Consider the following 15,331-nt stretch of genomic DNA (forward strand, 5'->3'; position numbering starts at 1 on the left):
CACGCGCCCAGGCTATTCGCGTGTGGAACTTCCCGCGCACCCCTGAAATACACGCGCCCGGGCTACTCGCGTGTGGAACTTCCCGCGCACCCCTGAAATACACGCGCCCAGGCTATTCGCGTGTGGAACTTCCCGCGCACCCCTGGAATACACGCGCCCAGGCTATTCGCGTGTGGAACTTCCCGCGCACCCCTGAAATACACGCGCCCGGGCTACTCGCGTGTGGAACTTCCCGCGCACCCCTGAAATACACGCGCCCAGGCTATTCGCGTGTGGAACTTCCCGCGCACCTCTGAAATACACGCGCCCAGGCTATTCGCGTGTGGAACTTCCCGCGCACCCCTGAAATACACGCGCCCCCAGGCTATTCGCGTGTGGAACTTCCCGCCCACCCCTGAAATACACGCGCCCCCAGGCTATTCGCGTGTGGAACTTCCCGCGCACCCCTGAAATACACGCGCCCCCAGGCTGTTCGCGTGTGGAACTTCCCGCGCACCCCTGAAATACACGCGCCTAGGCTGTTCGCGTGTGGAACTTCCCGCGCACCCCTGAAATACACGCGCCCAGGCTGTTCGCGTGTGGAACTTCCCGCGCACCCCTGAAATACACGCGCCCAGGCTGTTCGCGTGTGGAACTTCCCGCGCACCCCTGAAATACACGCGCCCAGGCTGTTCGCGTGTGGAACTTCCCGCGCACCCCTGAAATACACGCGCCCAGGCTGTTCGCGTGTGGAACTTCCCGCGCACCCCTGAAATACACGCGCCCAGGCTGTTCGCGTGTGGAACTTCCCGCGCACCCCTGAAATACACGCGCCCCCAGGCTATTCGCGTGTGGAACTTCCCGCGCACCCCTGGATCTTCCCGCGCACCCCTGTAATACACATAGCCCGCTCCCCCAGGCCCGATCGCGTGAGGAACTTCACGCGAACCCCTGTAATACACGTAGCCCGCTCCCCCAGGCCCGATCGCGTGAGGAACTTCACGCGAACCCCTGTAATACACGTAGCCCGCTCCCCTAGGCCCGATCGCGTGAGGAACTTCACGCGAACCCCTGATATACACATAGCCCGCTCCCCCAGGCCCGATCGCGTGTGAAACTTCACGCGAACCCCTGTGATGCACGTACCCTGCTGAAATCGCGTGTTAGACTTCCCGCGCACCCCGGTATACACGCACACGTATTTTTTGTCAGCGGGTGTCCGTGTTTGTGGGTACCCCTTTGCACGTCATTTTTCCTGGAGGGCCACAGTATGGGACATTCATCATGGCAGTATATAGGTGCGATTTGTTGGCGCACCTTTTGGCGCACATTTCTTACAGCCGCAGAGACGCTACCGCCTGCTTTCTTGTGGCGGTCGTGTTTGTGCCTGTGCGCTGGTTTGAGCGTGCGCTTTTTTCCCCTATTCTATTCCATGAATACGTGTTGTAGGCGAGCGTGTGGGCGTTCCGCGCACTTGTGCCCTGTACTTCCCCCGTGACGCCCACGTTTTGGCAAGTTGTTCCCCATTCCGAGTGTTACGCCCGTGTTCCGCCTACTTTTGTTGCGTGCGCCGCGCTATGTGCGAATTTCGCTGTGGCCTGTGCGATTTTCGCTGTGACCTGGCGCACGCTGTTAGATGGCCTGTGCGCCAACGTGCGCCGCGCACTTTTTTATCGCACATCCGCTGGTTTTCTCGCGCACGGCCTTCCATGAATCGACGTGCGCTGCTTTTCGTGCGATTTTCGCAATTGCACTGCGATTTTCGCTATTCCACTGCGATTCGCACGTTTTTGCCCACTTGCGCCGCGCTAATTGTTCCATGAATCGGCCTACCGCCTGACTAATTGCTTCAGCTATCTCTCTGCTTACCCACGGACTTCAGACTGACCGTTTTTCTGTAATGTTCTGTATGTTTGTTTGTTGTATGTGCGTGTCCTCAGGCCCACGGGCATGTGGCACGGTCTACAATATTTTTTTATAAATAAATCAGTAGGACCGGGCCTAGTGTTCCTAAAAGTAGAGGTGCATGCACGTGCTACCTGAACACTATCTCAGAGGAAACATGACGAAGGGACACGACTGGGATGGGAGCAGATGCTCCAGCATTAAAGGTTCCAAGGAATCTAGATTAACTTCAGATTCTTCACCTATGTGCAAGGTATCTTAAGGGAAGGACACCCCTGCAAACTCTTCTTTCTCTTGCTGAGAAAAGGCCATTCTTGCAGAGTGGACCCCAAGGTATTATCCATACACTTGGGGTCCCCCTTCCTGTGGTAACTGGGTCCACAAGTGTAACAAGTCTCACTGGGTCTTGACACATGTGGGGGGGCTTAGAGAATCCATTCTCATGCTTGGGAGGATTAGTCCCACTACCGTGACCTGACTCATGTGACTTTCCCTTTTTTAAAACTTTGCTGGGCCTTATGGGACAAAGATGTATCTGTACCCTCACCCTCTTTTTCGTTCTGCTTCCTTTCCTCCTCCTGCTTACTACAAGCAGGCGTGTTGTTATGGGACACTCTGTGTGAGACCCATTAGTCAGCAGACATTTCTAATACCTTAGGATTTAACTCGTTAGAGTCAACCAAATGTTGCTTAGGCTCTGGGGATCAAGAGGCAAAAATGTGCTCAAGCATGACCAAGTGAGTCATGCCCTCAAAGGTGGCTAATTGATAACGCTCTGAAGGAGTCTGTAACAAAAGTAGCATATGTCATTTCTTGTACTCGAATTCTCCTCAAGAAATGGGCAGGAGTCTTCCCAAACTTTAAGATGAGAGTTTGCTTACATTTTGCAAAATCTTGCCTCTCAGCTTTTGATATTTCCATAATGGCACTGCAGCCAGAATGGGGCAGTCTGCTCAGTAACCATGCAATTCTATCTGCATCATTCACTCTTTGTACTTCACATGCATTCTCAAAGTTCACAAGCCAATCAATTATGTCATGCTTTACCTCGTGACACATTGAGCAGATCCTTTGGGAATCTTGGATGTGAAGAGGACCCAGAAACATCTCCAGATAATCTAGAAGAACATGGTGAAGCCTGTAACTTGGCATGCTCCATCTGGTCATCGCTGCCCTTCTGCCACTCACCTCTCTCAATGTCCAATCTTGCTAAGTTGAACTCAAGCTCTTGTTCCTTGAGCTGATGCCTTTCCTTTTCAGATAGAAAATGGCCCCAGCCTCTGAGATAGCTACAGACAAAAGTTCAGAAGAGTCAACCTCCTCCTCCTCATAACTTTCCAAAGTAACTGCAGTAGCAGCAGCTCTATTCAAATACAAGGCAATGAAAGATCATAGTGTACTGTGTAAGTGTTCTCCAGAAAAATCACCAGGGACAACCTGAGGTACCCAATTCTTGATCCTCAGCACTGCACACCAAATGGTAAGACTGATTTTCTATACTCTGGCCAGGTGGACAGATGTATAGAAGGCCAGCCTAATTTAGTGACAGGGACAACTCTGGGAGCTGTAGCCAAACCAGTTCAAGGTAGCAAACCGAGTAGTCAATGCTAAGTCTCAGGGGTGAGCCTGGTAAGGGGCCCTCAATGAGTACACACAGTGAAAAGTCAAGAAACATACTTACAAAAACAGTCATAAAAATACTTATTTATGGCCGTATAACACTATGAAAAATGACTACTAGCATGCAATTTTATGACACACAACTACATAAATTATACATATGCATAATCATTGAAGTAGAGCAAAATACATAACAATCCCCTGCAAGTAGTTAGTGCTATGCAGCACTGCAGGTACACAGAGATGCAATACTAAGTTTAAAAGTCCATTTTTAAGATGTATGGGGCCTTGTGCCCAAACGCTGACCAATGTTTCACACAGTTTTATGAGATGGGAAAACGTTAATGGAGGGCTTCTGAGGTTCAATGAACAGTTCCAAAGGATAGAGGACAGGTTATCATAGCTAATAAAAGTGTCCCCCATTTTTGGAATGCTTGTGCCAGCAAGCAATGGCAAAGTCAAACTGTTACAAAAGTTTCTAAAAGTTACCATACTTTTAAAAGGGAGATGTGGGTTCAGGTAAGTATTGTTTAAACTCACCCACCATACTCAAATTATTCTTAGGACTTGACAACTCTTCTGAAGAGGGTCCAACCATTACTTTTCCCACCTTCAGCTATGGTCCGGATGTCCTGGGGTTACAGGTTCAAGCACTTCTTCGGCGGTGACAAATGCTGGTGCAAGGTCTTCAGGTTAGCGAATGAAAGAAAACTCACTGCAGAGCCCCTCTCAGAACAGGGCAAGCTGCAGAAAAGCTGTTTTGGATGATGGCCACCTAAGCACAGCGATGCAGGAGTACACACATGTCATGGTCAGACTTTGCCTCCTATCTCCGGTCCCCTTGATGCTGGAAATATGAATTTTGGCCAGTGGTACAAACTGTCGATCTCCAAACATCCAGGCCTTGACAAAGAACGTTGATGTATGCAGCACAGTAGACCAAACTCTGAGCTGGGCAACCACTGGGCAACCACTGGGTGATCCAGGGGCCCTTCTAAGGGCTCTTCTTCACAGGACTCTGAGCTGACATCGAAAAGGGATGATCCCCACACTCTAAGGGTCAAAGCTCATTCGCAGGAGTTCTGGAGATCACCTACAAGACAGGGCTCTTCCAGGACAGCAGCAGAGGCTGGTCGCCAGGGGGTCCACAGTCTCCTTACACATCTTGCAGCTGGACAGGGGTCCTGTTCTTATCCAAAAAGCAATCTAACATCCAAATCTCCCACTAGCCAACCTAAGATCTTGTTCACACACACCCCAGCAGTGGTCCAATCAGGACCACTGGTGGCACAGCTCATGTCTGCATACCATTCTTGCAGCAAACACACAATGCCCTGCAATAGTCCGCAAAAAAGCACAGCTGTCGCAGGCACTGGAAGTCCATATATGGATTTTCGAAAAGATGGCCAAGGGACAAATGAAAAACCTTGTGGCATGGCAATGTTTGGACACTAGACGCAGTAGGTAGCCAAACGCGGTACTCATGGTAAGGCTAAAGTAAAATACACCATAAAATTGCAAAACGTATCTGCTGCCACCTGCTTGTCCCTTAGGCATACATGAAGTAACCAGTTAGTCTTAGGGCAAAAGGTGTACCCCATTGTACTGCATTGTAAATCCATTGAACAATAATAAAACCAAACAGCAATAGTGCCAGGGCAGCCTCCAGACACCGAATGCACTTTCTAGCACTTTGCACATGCTTTGCACAGTTCAAGCTTCTTAAAGTGCTCTGCTCCAATATCCAGGTGAGTATTCCACATCATGAAAACAACCAGAGGGAGCACCAAGCAGAAATAGTACAAGGGCAGCTTCCAGATTCCAACTGCACATGCCTGCACTTCGCATGCACTTCCCACAAGTGTAGCTTCTTAATATCCAGGTGAGAATTCCTCTTGACTAAAAAAAACATAGGGAGCACCAAACAGCAATAGCACCATGACAGCCTCCAGACACCGACTGCACTTTCTAGCACTTTGCACATGCTTTGCACAGTTCAAGCTTCTTAAAGTGCTCTGCTCCAATATCCAGGTGAGTATTCCACATCATGAAAACAACCAGAGGGAGCACCAAGCAGAAATAGTACAAGGGCAGCTTCCAGATTCCAACTGCACATGCCTGCACTTCGCATGCACTTCCCACAAGTGTAGCTTCTTAATATCCAGGTGAGAATTCCTCTTGACTAAAAAAAACATAGGGAGCACCAAACAGCAATAGCACCATGACAGCCTCCAGACACCGACTGCACTTTCGAGCAGTTCAGATGGGGTCTTTTGACATTGAAGCCCACACGCAAACATGGGTGTTAAAGGCATTTGCTTGATGAGTTCATGGTATGTTTTCTGAAAAAATGGAAACTTTGATGAAGGGGCACAGGTGGTCATGCAACCCTTCATCAATGCAAAGGATTACCCAAAGAAAAATGGCCACCAGAGATGCAACATGGACTCCAGCCGAGTCCCTTGTTGATTGATTTCTATGGAAGTCGGGTGTGGGGATGAAGATTACTGCGGCTGGCAGCATAGAGGTTGAGATAAGTGCTGGAAGGAGTGTTTGGGAGCGAAGGTGCAGAGGTAAGGAAGGTGTTAGGGAGATTTCTCACACAAGTGCTACATTCCCTCTACCATAGAGCCCTCCAGCTCTTTTTGTTCTATTTTTGGGCTTTGAACTTTTCATTTTAAATGTGTTTTACTTTTATGCTCATGGACTATGGAGTTTCACCCACTCCATGGGTATCATCTTTCTACTGTGTGTCACACAGCACCTTTAGTGCAGTGACACATGGTTGTCTGTTTAGACTTCCCACTTTAAACTCAATTTTCTGTTACTGACTACTGTTTCCCAGAACATGTAAAGTTGCCATTGACCTTACTAGTCTTTTTAAATCTACAGACCCAGTACACCCTATCTTCCCATAGAGTACTGGAAGGGTTAATAGTAGTCCCTTTCTGTCTAATTCTCATGGAACATTATTTCATTCCCCTTTCTCTGAAATTTGGCTGGTGGCTGTGGAATCTACCATTTGTATTCTACCGCGGGCTATGAAAATAGCCTTGGTACTGTTAGAGACTATGGTGGTAGCCTCAAACTCTAACCCACTGGACCCCTTTTATTTTATTTGGTTCCGGTCGGGTTTATTCACCATTTATTTTTATAAAGGTTTTTCTCATGTTTTGGTTTGGTCCCTTTGTTCGCCGTCCTTTGGCGGGCTTCTGCACAGAAGCCCTCCTTAGGCGCCTGAGTGTCTGGGTGGACAGGATGTGAGGGAAGGGTTTGAGGCCCCCTGCACAGGGTCTCCTTGGAGACTCAAGTCACACTCTAGTTTGATTGGCTAGGTGGCTGTCCTGCCAGGACAGCCAGCCTGCTGGGTGATTGACAGCCAGGTTGTGTGAATGGGGGAAAACTGCTTAAAAGCAGGTGTCTGGGACTTGGAAGGCAGAGTTGCCACTGGATCGAGACAGCCAACGAGAAGCTGAAGGAAGAGGACTGCTGCAACTACTGGACATCCCAGTGAAGCCCTGCTGCTGGTCCGAATCACCCGAAACTCTGATAACAGAGAAGATCTGCAAGGAATCTTCTTCCCTTGAGCCTGGTGGGACCAACCAGCACGCCAAACACCAAACGCCGGCCTCCCTCTCCTGGTCAAATTTGCTGTCCATGGCCGCAGTGAACCGGATAGCCAGGAGGAACAGAACCTGTTTGGGTTTTAAGGAGAGCACCTTTAATCAACGTTCTGCTCTGCTGTCTGCTTCATCCCTGGGCAGTGCAGGACCCTCCAGACGTCTTCCTTATCGTCACCACGACTGAAGCTTCAGGAATCGTGAGCCTGCAGGAACTGCCAGGAACAACTGCCTCAGCTACAGCATTCTTCTCCATTTAAGGTACTGTGAAAATCCAGTCATTCGTTCCGTCCGGCCACGGTGAAAGTGCTTGAAATCCTTCGCCTCTCCGAAGGATTCTCCTTCTCTTCTCCTTTGAATAACCTTTCTTCTGACCAACTTTGTTTTGAACTCTTGGCAAAGACTTAACCATAAACTATTCTAAACTGTGTGATCCTCTGCAAATACCCTGAACCATTGGCCCAGGCCTATTGACTTCAATGCTCGTTGTAGTAGGCTTTCCTAGATAGCCCTGCTTATAACTTGTTGGAGTTGTTGATTTTGAATAACCTTGTCTTTTCTCCCTTTTAAATTGCTGGAGTGCAATTTTGCTCACACTTCATTTTGAGCCTAACTTGTCCAGAATTGATTGGCTGTTATTGTAGTGTATTAAGATTGCGATTTTCTGCTGCTTTATAATAGTGAACTGTTTTATAACTGATGGTGTCATTAAATGTACATTCTTTTACTCAGAAACATTGAATCAGTGTTTGTTTGAACCATAGTAATTGCTGTCTGTTGTGTGACCTCTTGTACTGCTCACTTTATTTACTCTTGAGATGAGCCTGGCTGCTCAGCCATTGCTACCATTTTACTGTGTAGTACAGGCTTGTACCAAAGGTGAAATAGGACTTACACTTGTAGTCTTAATTGTGTGTGGTGTTCCTAAAGGGTACTGCATATGATTCTGCTTAACAGAGGGCAGGTGTAGGCAGGCTCAGAGGGAATTTTGCCAGTGGGTGGAAAAAAGGAGGCACCAGGGTGTGGCTGACAATGGCACCAATAGTGCAAGGGATCCAGCAGCTCCATCTGAATGTGGGCTTTTATTCTCCATTCTCACCCGCATTGGATCGAGCTGTTTGGTTGGATCCCTCTTGCTGGGTGCTATTTAGTATTAACTATAATCACAGATCTTAATTGCAGATTTCCAAACTATCCATGAATGAATAGGTCTTTAGGTGGTGGCCCCCTTTTTAAATGCTGTGGTTTGTTGTCTTCTCTCAGTTATAATTAAATGGAATGCTGCTTTACCATTGATGGCAGGTTCGGTATCTTGCTACTGTGCAAAATACTAAATCACTGCGTTTTCCTCTGTATTGGTCAATGGATCATGCCACAAAAATATGAATTCCGAGCATGGATTTCTTTTTGATTATTGATATTCTCTGGAAGATCCAAATAAAGTAGATGTTTGGTAGTAAGCAAAATAATGTTTAAATTAACTAGTGACATTACAGCAAAAGCATTAAGGAATTGTCTTGCCATTTATAATACCTATTAATCTTTCAGGTGTAAACTCTGATAGGCAATTGATCATCGAGTTGTTTAAGATTTGGTGAAGTATCCATGTATGTTTTAAGCGAGTACTAGTTGTTCAAGGTACATGGTTAATCATAATTCAGAAGTCAAGGCGTGTGGTCTATTTAGTTAAGTGTGCAGGCGTGTTTGACTTGAATCCTAGGCAATGTCTCAGATTAGATCAGACCCGCAGTTATATCAATTCTAACCAACTACTACCCCATCACAGTGTGCCGACTATGAGCCACGGTTGTAGTCTACTGACATATGGCCTGCATTCAGACTAAACACCGTGAAACACGCCTTTAAACATCACTAGTTCGTATTTTAAAGCTCAATGTGACTATCAAGTAAATAGTACATTGATTTAGCCAAAATTATGTCATATGCAAACAAAACTAGTTAATCATCAATATAGAGTCCTGATGAAACTGTTAGCAGAGAAACACATGTTGGCACAACTGTCATAAACACAATGAAACGTCCTCATGGAAATATCTAATAACCTGAACAAATAGTCTACGAGTCAGAGCAGGGGTCTGCATCCTTTGGTTCTCCCAATGTTTTGGACTACAATTCCAATCCTCCCTAACCAACATAGTTGATGGTGAGGGATCATGGGAGTCATAGCCCAAAACATCTATAGAGCTCAGGTTGCAGACCCTTGAATTACAGTGACCGATACATAAAGCACAGTCTTTACACATTCAAAATTAGTAATCAAAACCTACCACAGAAAAAATAAGGGTAGGACAGAACCCACGACCACTGTTTCCTGATTTATAAATACTGGGTTGGATAAGAGCAGCAGAGGCTTCAAGGTTTCGTCACAACCCATGTCTAGAACAGATTTGCAGCAAAAAATCTGAATGAGAGTAAAGCTGATACTACCTACTCCACCCTACTTCCAGAAGGACATCACAGTAAAAAGGTAACACTGCTGGCCTCAATTTATAAAGAGAGAATCCTTATATGTAAGGATTTATGGTTGCAGCCTAACAATCCTTTGCTCATGTATCTTCAGGTCTTAGGTCAATTTAAATGGTGATGATGATAAGTCATCTATAGAGCGCTTTGTCCAAAGTGCTTTACATAGAACATAGTTACATGCAATATTACCAAATCGAAGTTGGTACTCATTTATCGGCAATGTGAGGTTGAAAGGCTGAGTTTTCCTTGCAGGATATGTTATGATAAGTTGGTTGTCCTTTCATTCGTATTGGTCCTTCGAGTACCAAGCCATGTTCAAATATGACCATTGGAAAGATGAATCTAAATAGTACATGCATTTCATGACCAGATTTTTAGTCTTGCCATGAGGACAGCATATCCTGTAAAAAGTACAAAAAAGGTAGCAGGCGCCCCTCTCCCGAAAGAACACAACATGATAACCTGTTCAGTGGTTATTAACCACATTGAGAGTTCGCAGCCATCTGCTTTTTGCTCACTGTACCTTTCACAGATGGGAAATATCCAATTGCACATCAGTCTTTGTCCCGTCCACAAGGGCAGTCCAGCACCAAAATGCTATGGCAATTCCTCTCTGAACAAGAGTATCAACAGCAACCCCATACACGTGTTTCAGCCTTGGTGGGCCTCATCAGTGAGGTGAAGCTGTGCCTCTCTAAGCACAGTGAGCAGGGAGTCCACGTCTGGTTGCCCCCAGGTAACTTAGGGTGACCAACCCCACGTTCCTTCCAAAAATACAAAAAAGGTAGCAGGCGCCCCTCTCCCGAAAGAACACTACATGATAACCTGTTCAGTGGTTCTTAACCACATTGAGAGTTTGCAGCCATCTGCTTTTTGCTCAGGATTTCACTTTTGCCTGTGGCATTACATGCTATGGCATGGCATGGAAACCTATTATGGTTTCACTTTTCCTTTATTTTTCAAGTTGAGTCAAGCTTTATTCGACACGTGTCAAAAAAGCACATAAATATACTTAAATTCAAATTTCATACCGCAGTGTATCAAAAGAGAATCAAACTAAATTTAATAATACAGACTTCAAACACGCATACAATCAATTGGAAATTCAGATTATGTAAACATAACCCAAGAGCAAATGTACAATAATGACGTTGATGCAATGATCGTCTTTTTAAAATGAATCCAGTTACCTATCATGAATGACTATATATATTCTTGTGGTAGAACTAAACATATTGGGTATGATTCCTTGAATTATCTGCATGGAAAATCGGGGATTGGCATGCCATTCTGCATGCAAAACCCTGTTTGTTGATTCCTGGAATCAACTGTATGGCACTTTTTCCTGACTTGCTTGGACCTCGCGCAGGCTCTGCATGTCTCTGCGAGCGGTTGAGTGCCTTGCACAAGACACTAAGCAGAGTGTGGGCGAGGCCTGCTCAGAGGGCGGAGTAGGGGGCAGAACTCAGCAAATGGGGAAGAACAAGTGAAAAAGTGCGCGTTACGAGGGATGGGCCACAGGTATGTGATTGCGCAACCTCTCGCCTTCAAAATTCCCATGCAAATTCTTCCATCACTCCGCCACCCGGAGGCAGGCGTAAGTACATTTGTGCATAGGAATCGCAGCACGGAGGTGGGTTTGCATGTCGCATTTAAGGTTGCGTGTACTCATTCTTGGAACCGACTGTAGTTAGGGTTGCACATATGCAGTGTAGTGTGGTGCATGAACGGCTTACAGGTGTTTGAATTTAGATTTTCAGAGTTTTACCTGAGTTACGATACATTGTACGCATGTTGTCGGGGTGCCGCAAACAGTTACAGAGGATCCTGGGCAGGTTCCCTGAGATGCAGGGACACTTGCAAGAGAACACACGCACTGTTTGAAGCACGTAAAGGTAGCTCTTCTGGCTGTTTTTCCTTTGCATTGGGCCATGACGGGGGCGTTCGAGCCGCAACTTGCATATACGGTTACTTTGTGCAAGAAATTTCATAAATACGCAGGGCAAGTGTTTTATACTCTGCGCGCAGACCCAGGCAATGTCGTTCTCTGTGCGGGGAAAAAAGCACACTTTTCCATGTATTGGCCCCATTGTCATCTTCCCAATTTTGATGGCATCCATTGACTCATCAAGTGTTCAACAAAACAAACTCATTTCATGCTCATTGTATGCACAATTGTATTGCTGAGCTATTGGGTAATCTATAGCATGGCGATCCTGGGTTCCTTTTGTTCAATGCTTTCCGTATGAAACGGGCCACTGAAAAATGGCATCCTTCGATGCATGCTGCTTGGAAGTCTCTAATCCTGTGATTTAGCAGGCATGGCCTCAGCTGTCTTTGCCTGATCCGTGAATATGTGGGACAGATAAACAGCAAGTGTTGCACACCCTCCCTGGAATTTGCACATTTTTGAACAGCAGTGGGAAAATTGAAAGTGTACGAAAGAAAATTCACCAACAAACATGTACATTTATTGCTCCCAGAATTCCGTTCTCCTTTACCCTTTACCGGTTTAGTATTTTCCTTCAAAGGCATTACGCTGCATTCTACGCGCATGTCAGCATCGGGCTTTGAGAGTCTATTAGACAGAAGGATGGCTTGTTTGCACGCTCAATGAGCGAGGATTATGGAAAACCTTCAAGACTGACGGCGACTTCAAGAAAAGTGATTGGCTTGGCAGAGAGGTTGAGGAAAGCAACTCATTTCACCCTGCAGCATATAATGGGCCTCATTACAAGTATGGCGGTGAGGCAACAACGACGCCTGTATCGCTACTGGCACTGTTGCTATACTATACTAGGAGTTCTGCTCACAGGTGCCCCTGCAGCCACCAGGTCTGACCTGGTGGCCGTACCGGCACCCATGAGCAGAACATGATGGTAGCACCGGTACCGTTATCAACGGTACCGGTGCTATCACCCTCCCCATTCCCCTTGAGCCCTATGGGGCTGAATGGGGATGGAGAGTCCCTTATTACCGGCACCCGCGAATGGGCAATTACTGGGTCCGCCTAACTCGGCATGACCCGGTAATTGCCCATTCGTGGGTGCCGCAAAAAAATGGATACCAGCTGCAGCCGTGCCTGTACTACAGGCACTGCTACCGCCAGCCTCGTAATGAGGCTCAATGTGTTAAATGACGAAGTCAATGCATGAGTACAGACTTTAATGTGTTTTGGCAAACACACAGACGGTGGGATACGGGGCACCATCATGCAAGGTTAGGATCATGTCTTCTATGCATGGTAAATCCTCAGTTAAGAACACACATTCTGTGAATGAGTAGGCAACATGCAGCACATTTCCTCATCCCGAAGATCCCACAGCCAAGGGAGAGTCGGAATATCATTGGATAGGCTTAGTGTAAGGAAATAGAGCCACTGGCCATGGGGGTGACCAGCTGCTGGAAGAGCTAAACTAGATTTTAATAGGTCACCGGGGGACACATGTATTGATGCCTTGCCTTTATTCATGTTGGACCACCCTGTAGAGGAAGATCTTTCTCTTGGCGTCATGGGTAAAAGAGATGATGATGATGGGAACACAGACCTGGAGAAATGATATCAGGTCTCCAAGGTTGTCTAGGCAAGTCAAAGTTTGACTTTAAGTCAATTTCACAACCTATCACACGAGAATCGGCGATACTCCAGTGGGGGCTTGTGTTATGCCAACAGGTACAACATGAAGATAAAATGGCACAGTCCCAAATTACTTTTAATGTCTGTCACTCCAGTGGTGGATTCTGTGACTGTTGTTTACTTTTCAAGGTATGGGAAGGACATTACTAGAGGAGTAGTCAATTTGTGGCTTACAATTTCGATTGAGTAATAAAAGAAATGTATGTAAATATGTCCTATGTAAAGGGCTTTAAGTTAAAGCGATATATAAACAACAAATTTTTATTATTATTATTATTATTATTATTATTATTATTATTATTATTATTATTATTATTATTATTATTATTATTATTATTACTTATCAGGATATGTTGTTGACCATGTTTGTCCACTTGGTGAAAAGACTTGACTTGTCAGAAGAAGCCACGAATGTGGGACATGAATTTGATCCACAGGAAATGACCTTCCCCAGAGGCTCACTGTCTCCAGAGCCCTGGTTCTCTCTAGACTGGGCTACTGCAACAGTTTCTTTCTCAATCTTCCCACCTCTACTCTTCGACCTCTTCAACTTATCCAGAAGAGAATTGCAACGCTTATCCTTGCCTCAAGCCCAGGGACTGCATCTCACTGGTGCTGAAATCCCTCCGCTGTCTCCCAGTGGCTGCAAGGATCAAGTTGAAGTCCCTCTGCATAGTCCACAAAGCTTTCTGGGGCCGGGGTGTCGTGAATCAGCCGTGGAGACTATGGAAGCGATGGAGGCTTCATTGATCACGTCAGCACCTCATCTAGTGGTCTAGACTCCTCCCAACATGGCTGCTACCATGTTTATCACTGGAACAGTGCATCGTGCAGGTGATTTGCAACTCAGCTGTGTTCGAGTCTAGACGCTCCATAATCTTGCTACTACCCTTGCTACTCTTTTAATTCCCCTTGCTTTCCCTCGGTCCCGGCTCCTCCAGTACCCTTGCGCTCTCTCTCTTGGTCTTTCCAGAGCCTGCAGCACTGCTTGGTTTTCGCTTCCTGTGGCTTACACAGCCCGGTTCTGCTCTCTCTCCACCCTCTCCCAGCATCTCGTCACTGTCCAGGGTGCTTCTCTTGCTTAGTGTCTTTCCCACTGCAGTTTCTCCCTACTCTTTCCCTTACTTGGATTCCCTTTTCCCTGCTTGTGCCTTTCTCCGTATTCCTAACTTACCAGGTCCTTATCTGGTTCCGTGAATTCACCGTACTGCCTTCTGGGTACTGCAGTCCTGCTTAAGTCTTCCATCCATATGAAGCATTAGACACTCTTTTTCCTGGAACGCTTACCTTTTTGGAATCTGCTTCCTACGTCTGGATCCTTGGAAACCATCTGTTTGGGAACACAAGCCTACAAGACTCTTTGTTGGTCAAGAACGTCAAAACCAGGGTTGTTCTGCCTTACAGCTTTTCCCTGAATTGGGGTTGGCTCCCCGGAGTCCCCACTGCCAGGCAGATTGCTTAGTCGGCAAAGTGGCCTCCAGGGTAACTGGCCCTTATCTCTTCCAGAAGAAGGGAAAGAGTAAGAGATCAACACTCCAACGAAGAAAGAAGAAAGAAGAGTCCCCGGAGGAATCCACAGGAGACACAGGTGAGGAGACAAAGGAAGAGACCCACAGTAGTGCACCAGAGACAGTTCTAGAATCTGAGATGGGGCCCCTGCTATCTACAATGCTCTCTAACTAAATACTCTCCTTCCAGAGCCCTCCGCTCGGCCTCATCCAACTCTCTGTGGATGAGCTGCTTTTCCAAACTGAGATTTGGAGGTAGATTCTTATCCTCTGCAGGTGCCTCCATCTGGAACAGCCTACCTGCATATCTCTGTCTTGACCCGGACCTCCTTAAATTCTGGAAACTCCTCAACACATTCCTCTTCTCTTCTTTCTCTCTCCCTCTCCCTTGCTAAACTCCTTTCTCTACTCTCCTGCTTCCCTCTGTGGTTCTCATCCCCAACCTGTTCAGTCAGCTGACTAGTCGCCTGGTGCACCTCCAGATCCTCACAGGTTCCATGCTCCCCCACCAGTCCTGCACTTGCTCCGGGGTTCTGCACTCTGCCTTGCATTGCTGCACTCGGAATACGTTCCAT

At 46.7% G+C, this 15,331-nt stretch overlaps 1 protein-coding gene across 1 annotated transcript in view; it reads right to left on the minus strand.

Annotated features, from left to right (window-relative positions):
• LOC138528131 (olfactory receptor 51G2-like) overlaps positions 1-15,331 on the minus strand; it is a 102,981-nt gene extending 87,650 nt beyond the window's left edge. The window contains exon 1 of the mRNA XM_069639583.1: positions 15,057-15,331. Coding sequence (XP_069495684.1) covers positions 15,057-15,331 — 275 coding nt within the window. The remainder of the gene's footprint in view (positions 1-15,056) is intronic.

Source organism: Ambystoma mexicanum, chromosome 7q, assembly GCF_040938575.1.
Source record: "Ambystoma mexicanum isolate Mex_15411 chromosome 7q, UKY_AmexF1_1, whole genome shotgun sequence".
Taxonomy (NCBI): Eukaryota; Metazoa; Chordata; class Amphibia; order Caudata; family Ambystomatidae; genus Ambystoma; species Ambystoma mexicanum.